Here is a 15,250-nt window from a genome sequence, read left to right on the forward strand (position 1 = left end):
TTTGTTTTGTAGCTCTTGTAACGAGGGCTGCACTTTCAAATCACAAATATGTTCACACATTATGCGCATCGCTAATTCAAATGTTTCTTAGTTCAAGCACACAGAGACAGTGTGTGTGCATTTTCAGAACAGTTGTTGAATTGACAGCCATCCAGAGCTAAATCTCCCTGGGGTTGCAGGATGTGGGAAAACACATGTTGTTGTTCACTTTCCTGACACGGGGGAAACATGCCTGGGTTTAAGGAATATAAAGTTGAACCAAGGTCTCTGCCAAGAGATACAGTACATGGAAACTCTCTAGGGATGTGTGTGTGTGTGCAACACAAAAGGACAAATGAATACAGTGTGAGTGAATGCATGCACACATGTAAAAGCCTGGATAAAAGCGTGACAGACTGTGATGTTTTGTGTCGTGTATAGTTTGCTCTCTATGCAGTGAAAGCACAGGGATGCATCTAAAAATACCGCATGCCCGAGAGGAAAGCAAGGAAGGGAAACCATTCACAGAAGAAGAACATGAGGCTCCTTCCAAAGACCCCGCCCTTGAGAAGCCTGCAGACAGGAGTCACCCTGTGGCCTGAAAGGAGAAGGATTTCCCCTCATTCTTTCAAGCATGAAGGTTGGTTTTTGATAATACCTAAGAAAAAAACCCCGACTGCAGTTTGTTTGATAAAGATGAGAAACCCTCTTTCTGTTTTGTGGTGGTAAATTGAGTTACACACTGTATCAAACCCAAATGTGCTTCTTGCTCTGTTGGGTGGTACTGTACACTCATTAAGGTAATTTCCGTCTGTTTACAGAGTTAAAAACAGATTCCTGGAAGATGTAGATATGGGAGCAGACTTGAACACGATTGGTAAAGAGAGGAGGAAGGGGGAGGAAGAGGAGGAGGGGGCGGGTAGTCAGGGGGGAGGAGGAGGAGGAGGAGGAGGAGGAGGGAATCCAGATGGGAAGGAGCAGCATCGGCGCCGCAGGAGAGAGTCTGTGGAGGAGAAGACCCAAAGCTGCATCTCTGCATGGAGATGAAAGAAATACCTTTATCTTGCACTTAACAAACGGATTTCACGTGGTGCTGTCATGTATTTTGGTACGTAAATGATGCGATTTAATCTCAAAAGAGTCTTTTTTTTGTTGTTGTTGTTATTGTTGGCTTTGTTAAAAACGGAGTCACTTGTTGCTATGTTGAGATGGATGTGAGCTTCCAGAAGTCAGTCACAGTGGAATAGAGAGAGTGACAGGGCAGCCTATTCTATATACCTCTTAGAATTAAAAAACATTATTATGGTATTTAGGTTTGTTTTTTTAAATTTAGAGCCCTGTTATTGCTTTGCCTGTTTAATAATCTCACAACAAGAGAGATAACACATATATAATAGATAATAGAAAAGCTCTACAGACAGACACTCTACTTTATATATGCATGCCTATACTGTTGAATGCCTTATACTGTACATTTCTTACGGGATTATTGAATATGGCAAGTCACTGGACAAATTAAAACAACTTATTATTGCTTTAGATTATTACAATGCAAGTTATGGAATGATATTTCATTCTGATGAATCGTTTTTTTAGGCTTTAAGAAGTATCGAAACATTACAGGTTTGTGTGTGTGTGTGTGTGTGTGTGTGTGTGTGTGTGTGTGTGTGTGTGTGTGTGTGTGTGTGTGTGTGTGTGTGTGTGTGTGTGTGTGTGTGTGTGTGTGTGTGTGTGTGTGTGTGTGTCACCTCGTCCACGTGTCTCTTGTATCTCATCAATTCTTTATAGTAATTTCTCACAAAAGCACATACGCGTAACAGTGGAAATAGAATTGTAGCCTTTTAATGAATCTCTGGTGAGAACTACCGTTTCAGCTGGGAGGAGAGGAGCGGTGGAGCGGGATGCGATCCAAATAGTCGGTATATGTATATAGTCGGGTTCCCATAATAAAAAAAAAAGTGTTTTTCGAACCGTTGATCATTATCTGGCTTATGTTAAAATATATATATGAAGATTAAAGAGCTGACAAATTAGTTGTGAGTAATTCTTTAGCAAGAACAATAGTCTAATCTGACTGAAATCAACTTTCAAAAATAATTCCAGAAAAAAAAACATACCAACATTTAGATTTAGTTATCAATTTACTTTTTTCCAACTATGGCATTATGGTAATAGCTGACTGCACTGTATGGATCATCGTGATGACCACAGAATCCTCAGCATGTCCAGAAGACTGAAGTCAACTTCAAAGACTCATCACCTTTTTGCAGTTTGAGCGTCAGAATGAATCTGTCAGACTGTGAAGCTCCCTGACAACATCTTTCAGCAAACCTCTCCACAGATTTCCTAAACTGTCACATCACACACATATAATACATATGCCAAGGTATTCTCTCCAGTCCCGCCCCGTATACAGCTGTGCCTCAAGTGCGCCAGTCAGTCAGCACTGGTCACCAAATGACCAAGAGTCCCTTTGGCTCTCCCCAGACTCGACAGGGCGCAACTGACTGGGATCAAGAACATAGAGCTCTTGTCCTCTTGTACAGAGAGCAGCAGGTAACTTTCTATGGACATGTCTCCACATGTCCAGATGTTTGTTATCCTACATCTCCATGTAGGATAACAAACATCTGGGCAGAGAAAGTACTGACAGCTGCTGATTCTGAGGACAGAAATATTCAAAATATTGTTTGAAATCAAGACCAAACATCCATAAAGATAAAGTGTGAAAAGGGAAAAATAGAGACATCATTGTTAGAATGACACACATAAACAAAGATGGAAGGACTGAACAGGTGAGAATTCATATGTTTAAATAGCCTCGAACATACATGGATCATATGTTTATCCCTCTACTCGTGTGAAGGCGAGTACAACGTGACGTGCGTGCACAAATACTTCCTTGACTTTACAAGCTTTTTTTAGGCAATCAGACTAATGGCAGAGCGGATGGGTGTGCTGTGATCTTGATTATGATGATTACATGCGCAGGCTTGTCTTAAATCGAACTGTAATCATGCTCAGAGAGGAATTGCTTAACTAGAAAACAAGCTTCCTTAACAAGGACTGAACCAGAAGTGTGTGTGCGTGTGTGTGTGTGTGTGTGTGAGAGAATTAACACATTTGGCCTGATGGACTTGTGTGTGAATTAACACATTTGGCCTGATGGACTTATGTGTGAGCAGACACTTACATAATCTATAACAATAAGACTTTATGTCTTGCATGTAGATTTTTTTTTTTTTTTTACTAATAACTATATTTAAGTTTTGCAAGTTTTTCATCATATAAACACGTACTCAAACAAACCAAACTTATACAGACATTACCTTGCATTTCATAAGTAAAATCTTAATCTGCAAAGAATATCGCACTCTCAAATGCCGTAAAGTAGAGGACACACATCGGACACAATGGGAGTACTAATGTAAAAGTACCTCAAAATTGTGCTTTTCTACAGTATTTAGTAAATGTACGTTGGCCTTCCTACCACCTCAGTAACACATTTTACTTCCCTGTAGGTGTAGGCAGGTGAGTAAGTTTTAAAAAGAAAATAAAACAAAGGGATATTTGATCTGAGTGCATCTTATTTCAATATACCAATAAGGACGAGTAAAACTTAAATAAGGCAGGGAACACTCATAAATTTAGTCTAGTTAGGAGTTGACAAATAGGCTAAATTATTAAGTTTTGTTATATTCATCACACCAAATTTGTTCATTTAATTTACGTTTATGGGTAACAAAGCACATTAATCAACATTGACATTTAACAATATTAATACCAATGAGCCTTGGTTACTTCTCCTGACATAACTAAAAACTGACAAGCATCAGTCATACTAAAGTTGTAATTAAAATGAGAGAGGAAAAAAAAAGGAAATGTATCACAACACTGGGTTCTGACAATCTTTAACTGTCAGACACGTTTTTAAGCACAAAAACTTTGAGCACAGAATGTCTTCATATGGTTCTCTTTGGTGTATTTGCTTTCATCATCACCATATTATTATTTCTAAAGAGAATCACCTCATCTATATTGAATCATTTCTCCATATGCTACCTGTGTCCTCCATAGGTAGTGTGTGTCACAGCGCTCTGCTGCCGCTGGCTCGCCCCATGCTGGGCAGAACCCAACCCTCCCCAGACCCGAAGCCCCTCGTCCCCTTCCATCTGCTGCCTGGATTCACCGACGTGAGTACTGTCTGACATCGTAGTTGTCACAGCAACCACGTTCCCAACGACTGTGCCTTTTCAAAGAAAATAAAAAAAAAACTCCCAAATCGTTCACTTTATCACGCCGATTTCTGCAGCAAGTGGAGGAGTTTATTTCATGGAACAGTCAGAGTTATTTTTCAATACACAGATGCATGAGCGAGCTGCCTACACCATTTCCAAATATATCACCTCTGATGCAGAAAGCTGTGACATTTCCACACCAGCTGGAGGGTGGAGCAGATTCCTTGATATTCCTCACACAGCTTTTTCTTAGAGCTGTCTGTCCAGGTGTTTGTGATGGTCAAATCCAAGCCCCGAAGAGAGTTGATGTGTCAGGCAGGGCTGATGTCTGGATTACAGGGGGATGGTGTTGTATGCCTCTATATACTCCTGGCTGTACGATGTATAAAGTCATTTCTTTCTACTGAATCAATGTAGAAACAGTAATGTACTTTGACTATAAAGCTGCTATGTATTTATTTGTAATCTAACACAAAAGCGATTTTTCTAACACCTCTAGTTGTTTCGAGCTCATGAAGCCAAGAAATATGATGTGTTTTTTCTCCTCACACTTTCGCTAATACAAACCTTTTAGTAAACCTAAACGTGAGATGAAGTTGAGATGATTCATAATCTCATCACTGAGTCTGGCCAAATACCCACTTTGAAGCAAAATTCGTAAACTTTGGTCTTGTTTTTAAACCATTGTTTTCTCTTAGATGTTAAAAAAATGAGAGATATAGAGTGATAATTTGAGGGTTTAAAAGAAAGAGAGGATTGTGTGTGTGTGTGTGTGTGTGTGTGTGTGTGTGTGTGTGTGTGTGTGTGTGTGTGTGTGTGTGTGTGTGTGTGTGTGTGTGTGTGTGTGTGTGTGTGTTGTTTGCTGGAGTTCCAGTGTTGAGTGTTTTAAATCTGCTCTGTGTGGGAGTGTAGCATCTCCCTCTTTGTCAAAAAGCCATTCTGCCATCTGAGGAGGTCTTGGCCCCCTCCTCTCCATTTCACCTCTCTCTGTTCTCCTCTCTCAAACCTTCTCATCCATCCTGTGCACTTTGCTGTGTTGCTCTTGCTCCATCACCCTCTTCACTTCAGCTCTCTTTTCTTGTGTTTTCCACTTTGTCTCCTGCTGTCATCTTCACCATCTCTCACTCCCTCATGCACTCTTTCTTGCCTTCAGAGTTTTCAACTCTGCATCGCTCCATCGCTTTCCCCACAGATCCTCCTCTCTCTCTCCCTCTCTTTCTTTTATCTCTTCCTCCTTTACCACACACACACACACACACACACACACACACACACACACACACACACACACACACACACACACACACACACACACACACACACACACACACACACACACACACACACACAAATCAAAATATTACAGTTTTTGATCAAATTTGAAAACAAGTTTCCTTTTTCTGTTTACTTCCTCTTGGTAGATGATTCCTACTGAGATCAGTAAAAAGCTGTCTCACTCATAACTTACCACAGGCTGAATGATGTTTTCTAAAATATCACAAGACCCTCTCCCTGATGACTCACATCCCCTCTCACCTATCTATAACTCATTTCTCTCCTTTTATTGCATTTCCAACACTTCTCCAACTCTGCAGTTTGAAGAATATTGTCTAACCTTTACATTGCTTGGTATTGGTTTGCTATTATTTGCCAGGGATCCAAACTGGGACTTCACTGGGTAGTTTGGCTTAAAAAAGTGCATTTGTTTCCAAGCAAATACTCATTTAAATGACAAAGAACCAAAAGCAGCAGCTCATTCATCAAAACCCACTCTAGTTGCTTGACGTCATGTGCTCACACACAGCAGTCACGCTGGTACACAATATAAATCCAGGAACATTCATCATTACAAATGTTGAGGCTCTTGACTGTGCTCCAGGTAGAAGTCTGCTTTACTTTACTTGGCCATATGTTTCAGCCATAACTCACTCCATTGAGCTGAGCATGTCTGACACGCAACCACTGCAGTGTATGAGGAACTTAGAGAAAAAGTACAGATTAATGCTGGAGCCTTATGGTGAAGGTCTGTATTTACTGTACGGTTCGCTGACTTAACTGCTTTTATTGTTTTTAATGTCACAATATATATAATACACGACATCTACCCTCCCGGCTTATTGTGTTATATATTATAAATCTGTTTACAAAGTCACATTAAAAGGACTCACCTTCCTTTTCTGGAAAAATGCATGTCTCCATAACATAAATCATTACATTTTTAAGATTTGGTGTAAGGTTAGAGTAAATGGGTAGGGTTAGGAGAAGGTTAGGGTCAAGGTTAAGGGTTAGGATAAGTCTCCAGGAAATGAAAATCTATGTAATGGAAAGTGATGGACACTGACTGTGCTGTGCTGTGCTGTGTGTGTGTGTGTGTGTGTGTGTGTGTGTGTGTGTGTGTGTGTGTGTGTGTGTGTGTGTGTGTGTGTGTGTGTGTGTGTGTGTGTGTGTGTGTGTGTGTGTGTGTGTGTGTGTGTGTGTGTGTGTGTGTGTGTGTGTGTGTGTGTGTGTGCTTGCACAGACAACAGAAGAAAAAAAGAAGAGGCAATGAGTAAGAAGGGCGAAATGACTTTGCCACAGGTGCTAGAGAGTGTGGATTGAGAGTGGAGGGTAAGAGTGAGTCCACCGGGAGGCAGGAAGGTGACTTTGATCAGACGGAGACGAAAGAGAGAGGTAGAGAGTTCAGAGGGGAGCAGATGGAGGGGAGAAGTAAGGAATGTGTGATGGAAGGTCAGATGGTGATAAACGAGACTTGGGGGCTGAGGAGGGATGGAGGCTTTTTTACTGATGTTAAAATGTTTGGTCTCAATCAGAGAAACAGAAAACTAAGTTCTCATAAATGTTCAACATTAATGTGTGGCCATGTTGTTATTCACATGCTACATTACCCAATCACTATGCTCATAGTTATTACAGAAGTCTAGTTACTGTTTTTAAAAAAAACTTTTATGATCTCATTATTTGAATTTTAGATATGATACACGACAGAACTATATTTGTTTTTATGTGTTTGCTTGAGTTTTACATAGACAGACAGCTGCAGGGTAACAGAGATAGATAAGAGACCAGTGACTGCAGAGAAGCATTCCACTGCAGCTGCCTAGAGTGATGATCAAAGAAAATGAGCACACACACACACACACACACACACACACACACACACACACACACACACACACCAGACAGATTTCTGTTGCGTTTGAAGAGCGAAGAATTCATCTTTGGCACTAGAAAGAAAACAAGCACAATCTCTAGTGCTATGCTACAGTTAATGTCCTCAGGACTTACAGCACTTGTTGGCTAGCCCACAACAACATATGCATTTTCACGTCACCTCCAGCCAGATTTCCATAAAGCCTCCCTGATTGTCTGGTTATATGGCTCCCTACATTTCATCACAGGTAATAAGTTCGTCATGCTCCACAACGGCCTGTTGGGTTTGAGTATATGTGCTCATTAAACCAGTTGATAATATCCAGAGGTGCTGTGTGGTCAGTAACTGGTATAGTTGTGTACATACACACACACACACACACACACACACACACACACACACACACACACACACACACACACACACACACACACACACACACACACACACACACACACACACACACACACACAAACAAAAATACATGCAGAGGCTTACTGCCTGTTTCTTACACTCATAAGGTAACCTAGTCTCAGGGTGAAAGGTCAAATTTCTCAAATTATCTCAATAGTTAGTTGATTTTTGTGGCAACACATCACTTTAAAACTGTGAGTCAGTTCCTCTGGATATTGAAATGCATTCTTTTTAAAGTGGATGACCCCTCACAGAAATGTTTCTAAACTCCACCCTTATTTCTAACTTTCTTTGTGGAAAGACAATCAGCAGGATCTGAATCTTCTTAGAAAAGGACTGGGTGAGGCTTGGCCTTCAGCATGAAGCACTCCCTCCCTGTAGGTTTGATAGGTCAAATGTAGTTTATAGTTTGCTCCATCATGGAGAACAGAGACAGGTGGTCAGGTGGGATTCAGGGTGGTCACACTTAACATTCATATTTACATGTTTTTGTGTGGAAATTAAAATCATCAGAACTTTTAAAGGGTCTTTTCAAATCTGTCTTTCTGCATATGCCACTTCATTGCTGTCCATCGGGGTCATAAGCTTCTACTCAGTTAAACTGCATTTAGTACAGCATCAGGTATCAAAATTAAACAAACAAATGGCACCATTTTTAAAAAGTTCAATTTTTAAACACAGGCACATTTTTGAGGTAATGTTCAGAGCGGCTTGCTTAAACACAATTTCTGCTCAACACATTGTTAGAGGGCCCCTGGTCAGCAACCTTCAAGCTTTTGACTTTAAAATTGACAGGTGCTAATTGTTTCCTATTCGTTTTAAACCTGTTAGGGTTAGTCAAGGTTGAGCCTCAGTGCAGGGTATGTCACTCACACACTGTTGTGTTCATGCATGACTGGGCTCCAGACAGTGACTCCAACATTCAGCTCCTTCTTACAACACCCACCTATTACCTGAGATATTATGGATCTGTGTTTCTTGAAAGGAGCACATAAGTAGCTTGCAGACAGCATGCCATTAACACCACAGGTAATCACTTCCACTACCTACTCAGCCTTGCCTTTTACAACCATGAACCGGTCATGACCTTAATTTTACGCTTCTCCTTTGTTGCAGATGGATCATGTTCATAAAGCCCTGATTGTCCCAGGATTCGGACTAACAAAGCCGCTGAAAAGGAAGATCAGTTCTTGCGGAGTTTATCAACTGAGGTTCAGCTCTGAGGTGGGCGTTGTCCTGTGGGAAACTTACACAGGTTATTTTTCTTTCAGGGTGCTATTATTTCTCACACACACCCTTATATGACAGTTGAAAGGCTTAGGAAGACTGCCCTGAGGTTAGACACGCCCCATTTCACAATTGGGTAACAGGTGCATACCTCCTAAAATATTACCTTTGTAGAGTAGTCATTATTTATTGTGCTTATTAGAGAATGATGCAATGCAATGAAAAGCCACCAATCCTATGTCTATATTATATTACAAACTTTGAGCTACTTGTTGGCTTGTCAATCAATGTGGAGGGATAGCAGCCTCTAATACTTCGTGCTGGAGCTACGTTCACATTCAAGTCATGGATTTTGCTTTATACAAAAACATTGTCAGATTCACATAACTAAATAATTGTGTGCAATTAGTTCATACCTTCTTGTTTGCTGTTTTGTGAACAGGCACAGGCTTCTTCCCACTACACTGGCACCAAACACACAAAAAGGCTGAAAGCAATGGACGCCCCCGATTTAAAGATCAGGACCTCTGAACCGGTTGCCAGGGAAACCACATCGCAAATCCTCCCGTCACTCTGCTCACAGCCCTCCAGCTCTGACAATACATCAGGAGGTGTGTGTCTCTGCAGGCACACATGCTTCCCCTGTGTATGTGTATATATGTGTGTGTGTGTGTGTGTGTGTGTGTGTGTGTGTGTGTGTGTGTGTGTGTGTGTGTGTGTGTGTGTGTGTGTGTGTGTGTGTGTGTGTGTGTGTGTGTGTGTGTGTGTGTGTGAGCAGACATGAAATGCACGACAGCATTAGATATATGAATGTACGGCTTTTCCCAGTCACGACTTATCTCTTAACTCTTTGATGTGATAGACCTCCTGCTGCTTTGGGTTTCACAGTGAGGAGCTTAAAGGTTGAGAATTATCCTCCGCTACTTCTTCATATCTACATTAACCAACCTCTTGAGTGGCCTCCTGAGATCAAAAACACATTTGAAATGCTTTGAATATGAGGGTAACTGTATAGTATGTGTGTGTGTGTGTGTGTGTGAGTACATGTGTGCCTGGAGACGTGTCAATATGAGTGTGGAGGTTTTTCAAAGCGTCGACTATTTTCCAGCATGTCTCTGTGTGTGCCAGTCCTGATGTGCTACTTTTGCATGTGTGTGGGTGTTATGGAATGAAAATAATACATTTTGCTGCAAGCTAAAAAGCGAAAAGATTGAAGAATGGTACTTCATCGCTATTGTGTGTTTGAAGAGTGCGGTAAAGAGTGATCATTTCCAGTTTTGAATGAGATTCAGGGAAGTGGATGAGACGGCAGGAGAGCTCTCTGAAGATTACTTCAGCAAACAGCCTCGTCGGCCTCCGAGAGTGGGGAGTCAGTGGCAAAAAAAACAGACACCCACTCAGATAGGCAGAGCTAATCATTGTTATTTGCAAAGAGCAAATCCTTAAATCAGCGCATGCTCCTCCAGGGAACCTCTACAAGTCAGTCTCACAAAAGTTAATAGAGCCAAATCATCTCTATACAAAACTGTAAATGTAAGGGCTGGGAGGCAGATCCCTGGGGAAATCATTGATTATTAGTGCGATTAAAGATGTTGATAGAGCTCATAATCACCTGTAGCTTGGTGAAATTTGATCTCTGTCTCTGTGCATGTGATGAAATAATTTCTTATTATTGTAAGCAGAAATAGTTCCAAAATCTATGAAAAAAAGTTTGTCTCATCTTCGTGGTCTCCATCTCTCTTGCTAGCTTTCTATTATCTTTCGTTTGTTTCTCCCACTACTCCCACTGCCTTTTTAATTGCTTTCTGTTTCTTTCTGCATTAATTTCAGAACCAACAGCCCCAAACCCTACATCAGAGGCATCACCATCGAGCAGCGGCCCCACTGAAACTGTGAACGAACCCTCTCTCCCCTCCCTGTCACCCAGCCTGAGGACACCAGAGAAAGAGACACATAGAGATGGAGAGATGGAGGTTGCTCCAGAGGAGGAAACAGAAGAAGAGAAAGCTATACGTCTGCTCTACTGCTCCCTCTGCAAGATTGCTGTGAACTCTGCCTCCCAGCTGCAGGCCCACAATAGTGGTGAGGACCAGTATGCGCTGCTGTAGTCAAGCTTAGCCTGCTTGTGCTATGTTTGATGCTCTGTTGACATGGCTTTATATCTGCTCAGGCACTAAGCACAAGACAATGCTGCAGGCCAGGAGTGGGGATGGAGCCATCAAGTCCTTCCCGAGGGCGGGGGTCAAGGCCAAGTTGGTAGTGCCGTCTGAGGCGCCAACTGGACTCCAGAACAAAACATTCCACTGTGAGATCTGCGATGTGCACGTCAACTCCGAGACTCAGCTCAAACAGGTCAGTTACTGAAAATGTCTGGTGAGTAACAAAGCTCAAATTGGTTGTTTTACTGATTACCATAGAAACACAGTCCATTGCAGAGCTAAGTTTGATTTGAACCTCTAAATGCCAGACTAAATTTTGATGATCCTGCTTTGGAACAAACTTGTGAGTATAGAACTACAAAAATACTAGTACCTGATAAATCTTTAAATGGGATATTTTTGCATGGACAAACCTGGATTAGTGAAGTCAAATCTTTATTTGTATATAATTTGTTAATTTAGAATTTTCAGAACAAATTGTTCAACATGGTCTGTTGTGATCTGTGTGTGATGTGAACTGTTACTTTCGGGTACACTAACGTTAGCTACAGAAATGGTTTTATGGTCTCCCTGAAGAGAATAGGCTATATTTGTTATGTAATTAGGTCAATTCAAAGTCCATTTCGTGTTGTAATACTCATATGATTTAAGGGCCTGTGTTTTTAAATAAAAAGTCCTTCAATATTTTAATTTTAAGTTTTAAGCAAGACATCTTCTGTGACAGATTTTAGTAGGACAGAAGACAAAATTCTTTGTCTGCATTGCAAAATGATATTAAAGCAGTAGAGTATCTGACTTGAACATTGTAATTTTTCAGTGTTGGGATAAGTACTCAAATAATTTACTTAAGTCAAATTACATATGAAACTGTTTAAAATATTTTGTTATAAACGAAAGTCCTGCATTCAAAATCCTACTTAAGTATTGAAGGGTTGTGAAGTACAGTAGTGTAATTAGCCAAACGTACTCATTCTGCAGAAAATTGTTCCCTGTGAGTGGAATTTTATTAAATATGATATTATTAGTTTGTTAATATGTATGTTTCATTGTGAAAGCAGCATCTAGCTGATGTAGCTAGTCCAGGTGGAGATAGCTCTTAACCTACCTTGTATGAAGTGAATTAAGTCCAGTGGTTTCCAACCTGTGGGTCGAGCCCCCTCTAAAGTGACAAGAGTTAAATATGAGGGGTTGTGAGACGATCGATGTGAGAGCAAAGAAGAAAAAACAAAGCTATGCTTTACAAAACTGTATTTATGTTTTGATTTTTCTCAAATTTTCGCTTATTGGATAATATTGCCTCTCCTCGGTCACAACTATTTTTTTTAAATAGAACCATGAGAGAGGTTAAGAAGGAACTGACTATTTGGTGGAACTGCAAACACTTCTTGCCTGCAGATCTGAAACATAAAGAGGGGCACAGAGTATACGGTGCGTTTTTGTCAGAGGTCAGAAGCCAAACGATTGTGCAACACTGGTTTAATCCTTAGCATGTGTCAATGAGTACAACAAGTACAAGATCTGCCTCTGAAATGTAGTGGAGTAGAAATATAAAGTAGCATTACATGGAAGTAATCAAACAAAATATGAGTTTTTGTTTCTTAAAGTCAATGCAAATGTGCATGACGCTACATTGGTGGGTGACACGAGAAACTGCCTCATCACTCTTCTTACTGGCGAGTTCCTCTTCTGAATGTAAAGCTATGAAAAGGTCAATTGTCACAAAGTCGAATCGCATCAACAGATTCAACGTCACTTTATCCAGTATGCATTACAGAGAGGCAATTCAGGATCATGCATATTTTCTGCCAAATCACAGTGCGGACGTCTCTCACCTGTCGCTGCAGGTGAGTTAATAACACAGATCCCAAAAAATAATGAACTCAAAGCTACTGAGTCTAGTCTTTTTCAGCGAGCATTTGAATATGATGTTGCCGTCTCTGTTCGTGATATGAATGCTGAGAGATGGCCTGACTGTTTAAAAGTTAACTTTGGCCAGGTGCTCATGAATATTTAGCAGTACACTGCTGATTGTGTGGCCGTAGCCATCTGTTTGTGCTTGTCAATCAACTAAAAAAAAATCCAAACCCGCCCCCTCATGAATATTTTGAATCACAAAGTCAGAGCCAACAAAATATCGACATGCTGTCTGAATCATCAAATTAGGAACTTTGATTAGGCTTCCTTTAATTTCCTCTTGGATTATTTAAATTTCCAAACAAAGGCAACTGATTCCTTCCTATTTGTACTTTCTGCATTTTATGCTGCTGTCTGTGGCTATCTGGTGTTTATCTGTCTGTTTTTCTCCTCTAGCACATCAGCAGTAGGAGACACAAGGATAGAGCAGCAGGTAAACCAGCCAAGCCTAAATTCAGCCCTTACACTCCCACCCAGCGTCACCAGAGTTTCCAAGCAGTGAGTACTTTGCTGTTGCTTGATTTACTGTCATCCCTCATCATTGTGTTTGTGTACATGAGTTGACTATCTAGAACCTCTTCCAGGAAGCTTCACTCCCATGTCAGCGATATGGGTTGAAGAATCTTATGTCTGAAATGTTATAATCCTATGACCTTGTGTGAGCGGAAAAATAAGGAAGATTACGTTAGAAAGGGTAGCAGATTCATGATAAGATTGTTTGGCTGTAAGATTGTTTGGCAGTAACCCGTTTGTGTGTTTATTGGCCAAGTCCTCTCTGGTTTCCTACTTAACTGCTCATTTGAAAAAAAACAAAAAACCTTGATTGTCTGTGTTTTTCCTCATCAGATACGTCTCGTTCTACAGAAGAACCATGACCTGACCAAACCTCTGGCCTCCTGTCTCCTACAGCGTCAGCTCTCTGTTGCTGCTGCTGCTGCCATGGCAACGCTGCCCCCCTTCCCTCTCTGCCCTGCCTCAAACTCAAGCCCCGCCCTATTTCAGAGTCAGCCCCTCCCCCAGGCGCTGCTGCATCCGGCCCCTGGACCCATCTGTTCAGCACACACACCGGTTCTGTTCTCCCCCTACTGACCCAGTCAACGTCTCAATCAGCTCTGAACTGCAGCTAAAAGCAGACCTGAGCCGTGAACAAGATGTGATATAAGACAAAGCTCTACTTACAACAGATGCTGTGGGTATCATGGACCAGGACTCAAGATTATTTCCTGGGCCCAAAACCATAAAGGAGATTGCGATGGAGAAAGTCCAAAGCAGCGTAAACAGGAGTATTTTCTGATGTGAGCATTTGTGTGAATGTGTTTGAGTGCATGTGCAGATATAGCCATCATAGAAGTCCAACTTTTACAACATGTTTGCTGCACGACTGCTTCATTCCTCCAGTAATAAATACATTTTAAAGATGTTTATAATCTATATGACAATCAAGAACATCCATATTAAAATGGACAGTTTAATTCAGTATAAATATGAAACATGCATTATGGTGAACTTCCATGATGTCTATAGCTCTGTGTGTGTGTGTGTGTGTGTGTGTGTGTGTGTGTGTGTGTGTGTGTGTGTGTGTGTGTGTGTGTGTGTGTGTGTGTGTGTGTGTGTGTGTGTGTGTGTGTGTGTGTGTGTAGATATGCATATATATGTATATATGCCAATCAGAGCATGTTTGAGTGAAGAGGTTTATTATTTTCCAATAAACAATAGCTGTGGATACTCATGTTTGAGCCCAGAGAATTATTTTTAACCAATTCAATGCTCCATAACCTGCATTTTATTTTAAAAAAGTGCAACATCCTTTCAACATAACATGGTGTTCATATGGTGAAACATCTTTGTTCCAAAAGAACATCTATCTACAAACATCTGAGTTAATCTTTCAGCTTCTTGCGTTCGTGTTCACCCAGACACTGCTAGAAACGTAGAAGCTCATCACCTCCGCACACACCCATAACTCTTTGCATTCAGGCGCAGACCTAAGCCGATTTCATCCTCTTTTGCTACTTAGCAGTACACCAACACTTTCCTCGGTCTGAACTCAGGTATTTCCCCCCAAAAACTAAATGAAAATGGCACATACATAGCCTTTACCTGGCTTCGGAGGACTTTTTTCCAACTATTTTTATTACTGTAGAGTACAGCTAAACCTTTGCCTTCCC

The 15,250-nt window shown here is 41.0% G+C and overlaps 1 protein-coding gene across 2 annotated transcripts; it reads left to right on the forward strand.

Moving 5' to 3' along the window:
- Positions 1-997: 997 nt before the first annotated feature.
- Positions 998-14,571, forward strand: LOC129096748 (zinc finger protein 385D-like). 2 transcript variants are annotated; one of them, XM_054605372.1, is made up of 8 exons: positions 998-1,087; positions 4,061-4,172; positions 8,899-9,006; positions 9,452-9,620; positions 10,840-11,091; positions 11,180-11,361; positions 13,479-13,580; positions 13,929-14,571. In XM_054605372.1, exons 2-8 carry the CDS (start codon positions 4,098-4,100, stop codon positions 14,169-14,171), a joined length of 1,131 nt encoding a protein of 376 aa, XP_054461347.1. In that variant the 5' UTR covers positions 998-1,087; positions 4,061-4,097; the 3' UTR covers positions 14,172-14,571. The 2 variants fall into 2 exon arrangements, with proteins under 2 accessions (XP_054461347.1, XP_054461346.1); XM_054605371.1 differs by having other exon boundaries at positions 1,031-1,087; positions 4,057-4,172.
- Positions 14,572-15,250: the final 679 nt, after the last annotated feature.

The sequence above is a fragment of the Anoplopoma fimbria genome, chromosome 10 (assembly GCF_027596085.1).
Source record: "Anoplopoma fimbria isolate UVic2021 breed Golden Eagle Sablefish chromosome 10, Afim_UVic_2022, whole genome shotgun sequence".
Taxonomy (NCBI): domain Eukaryota; kingdom Metazoa; phylum Chordata; class Actinopteri; order Perciformes; family Anoplopomatidae; genus Anoplopoma; species Anoplopoma fimbria.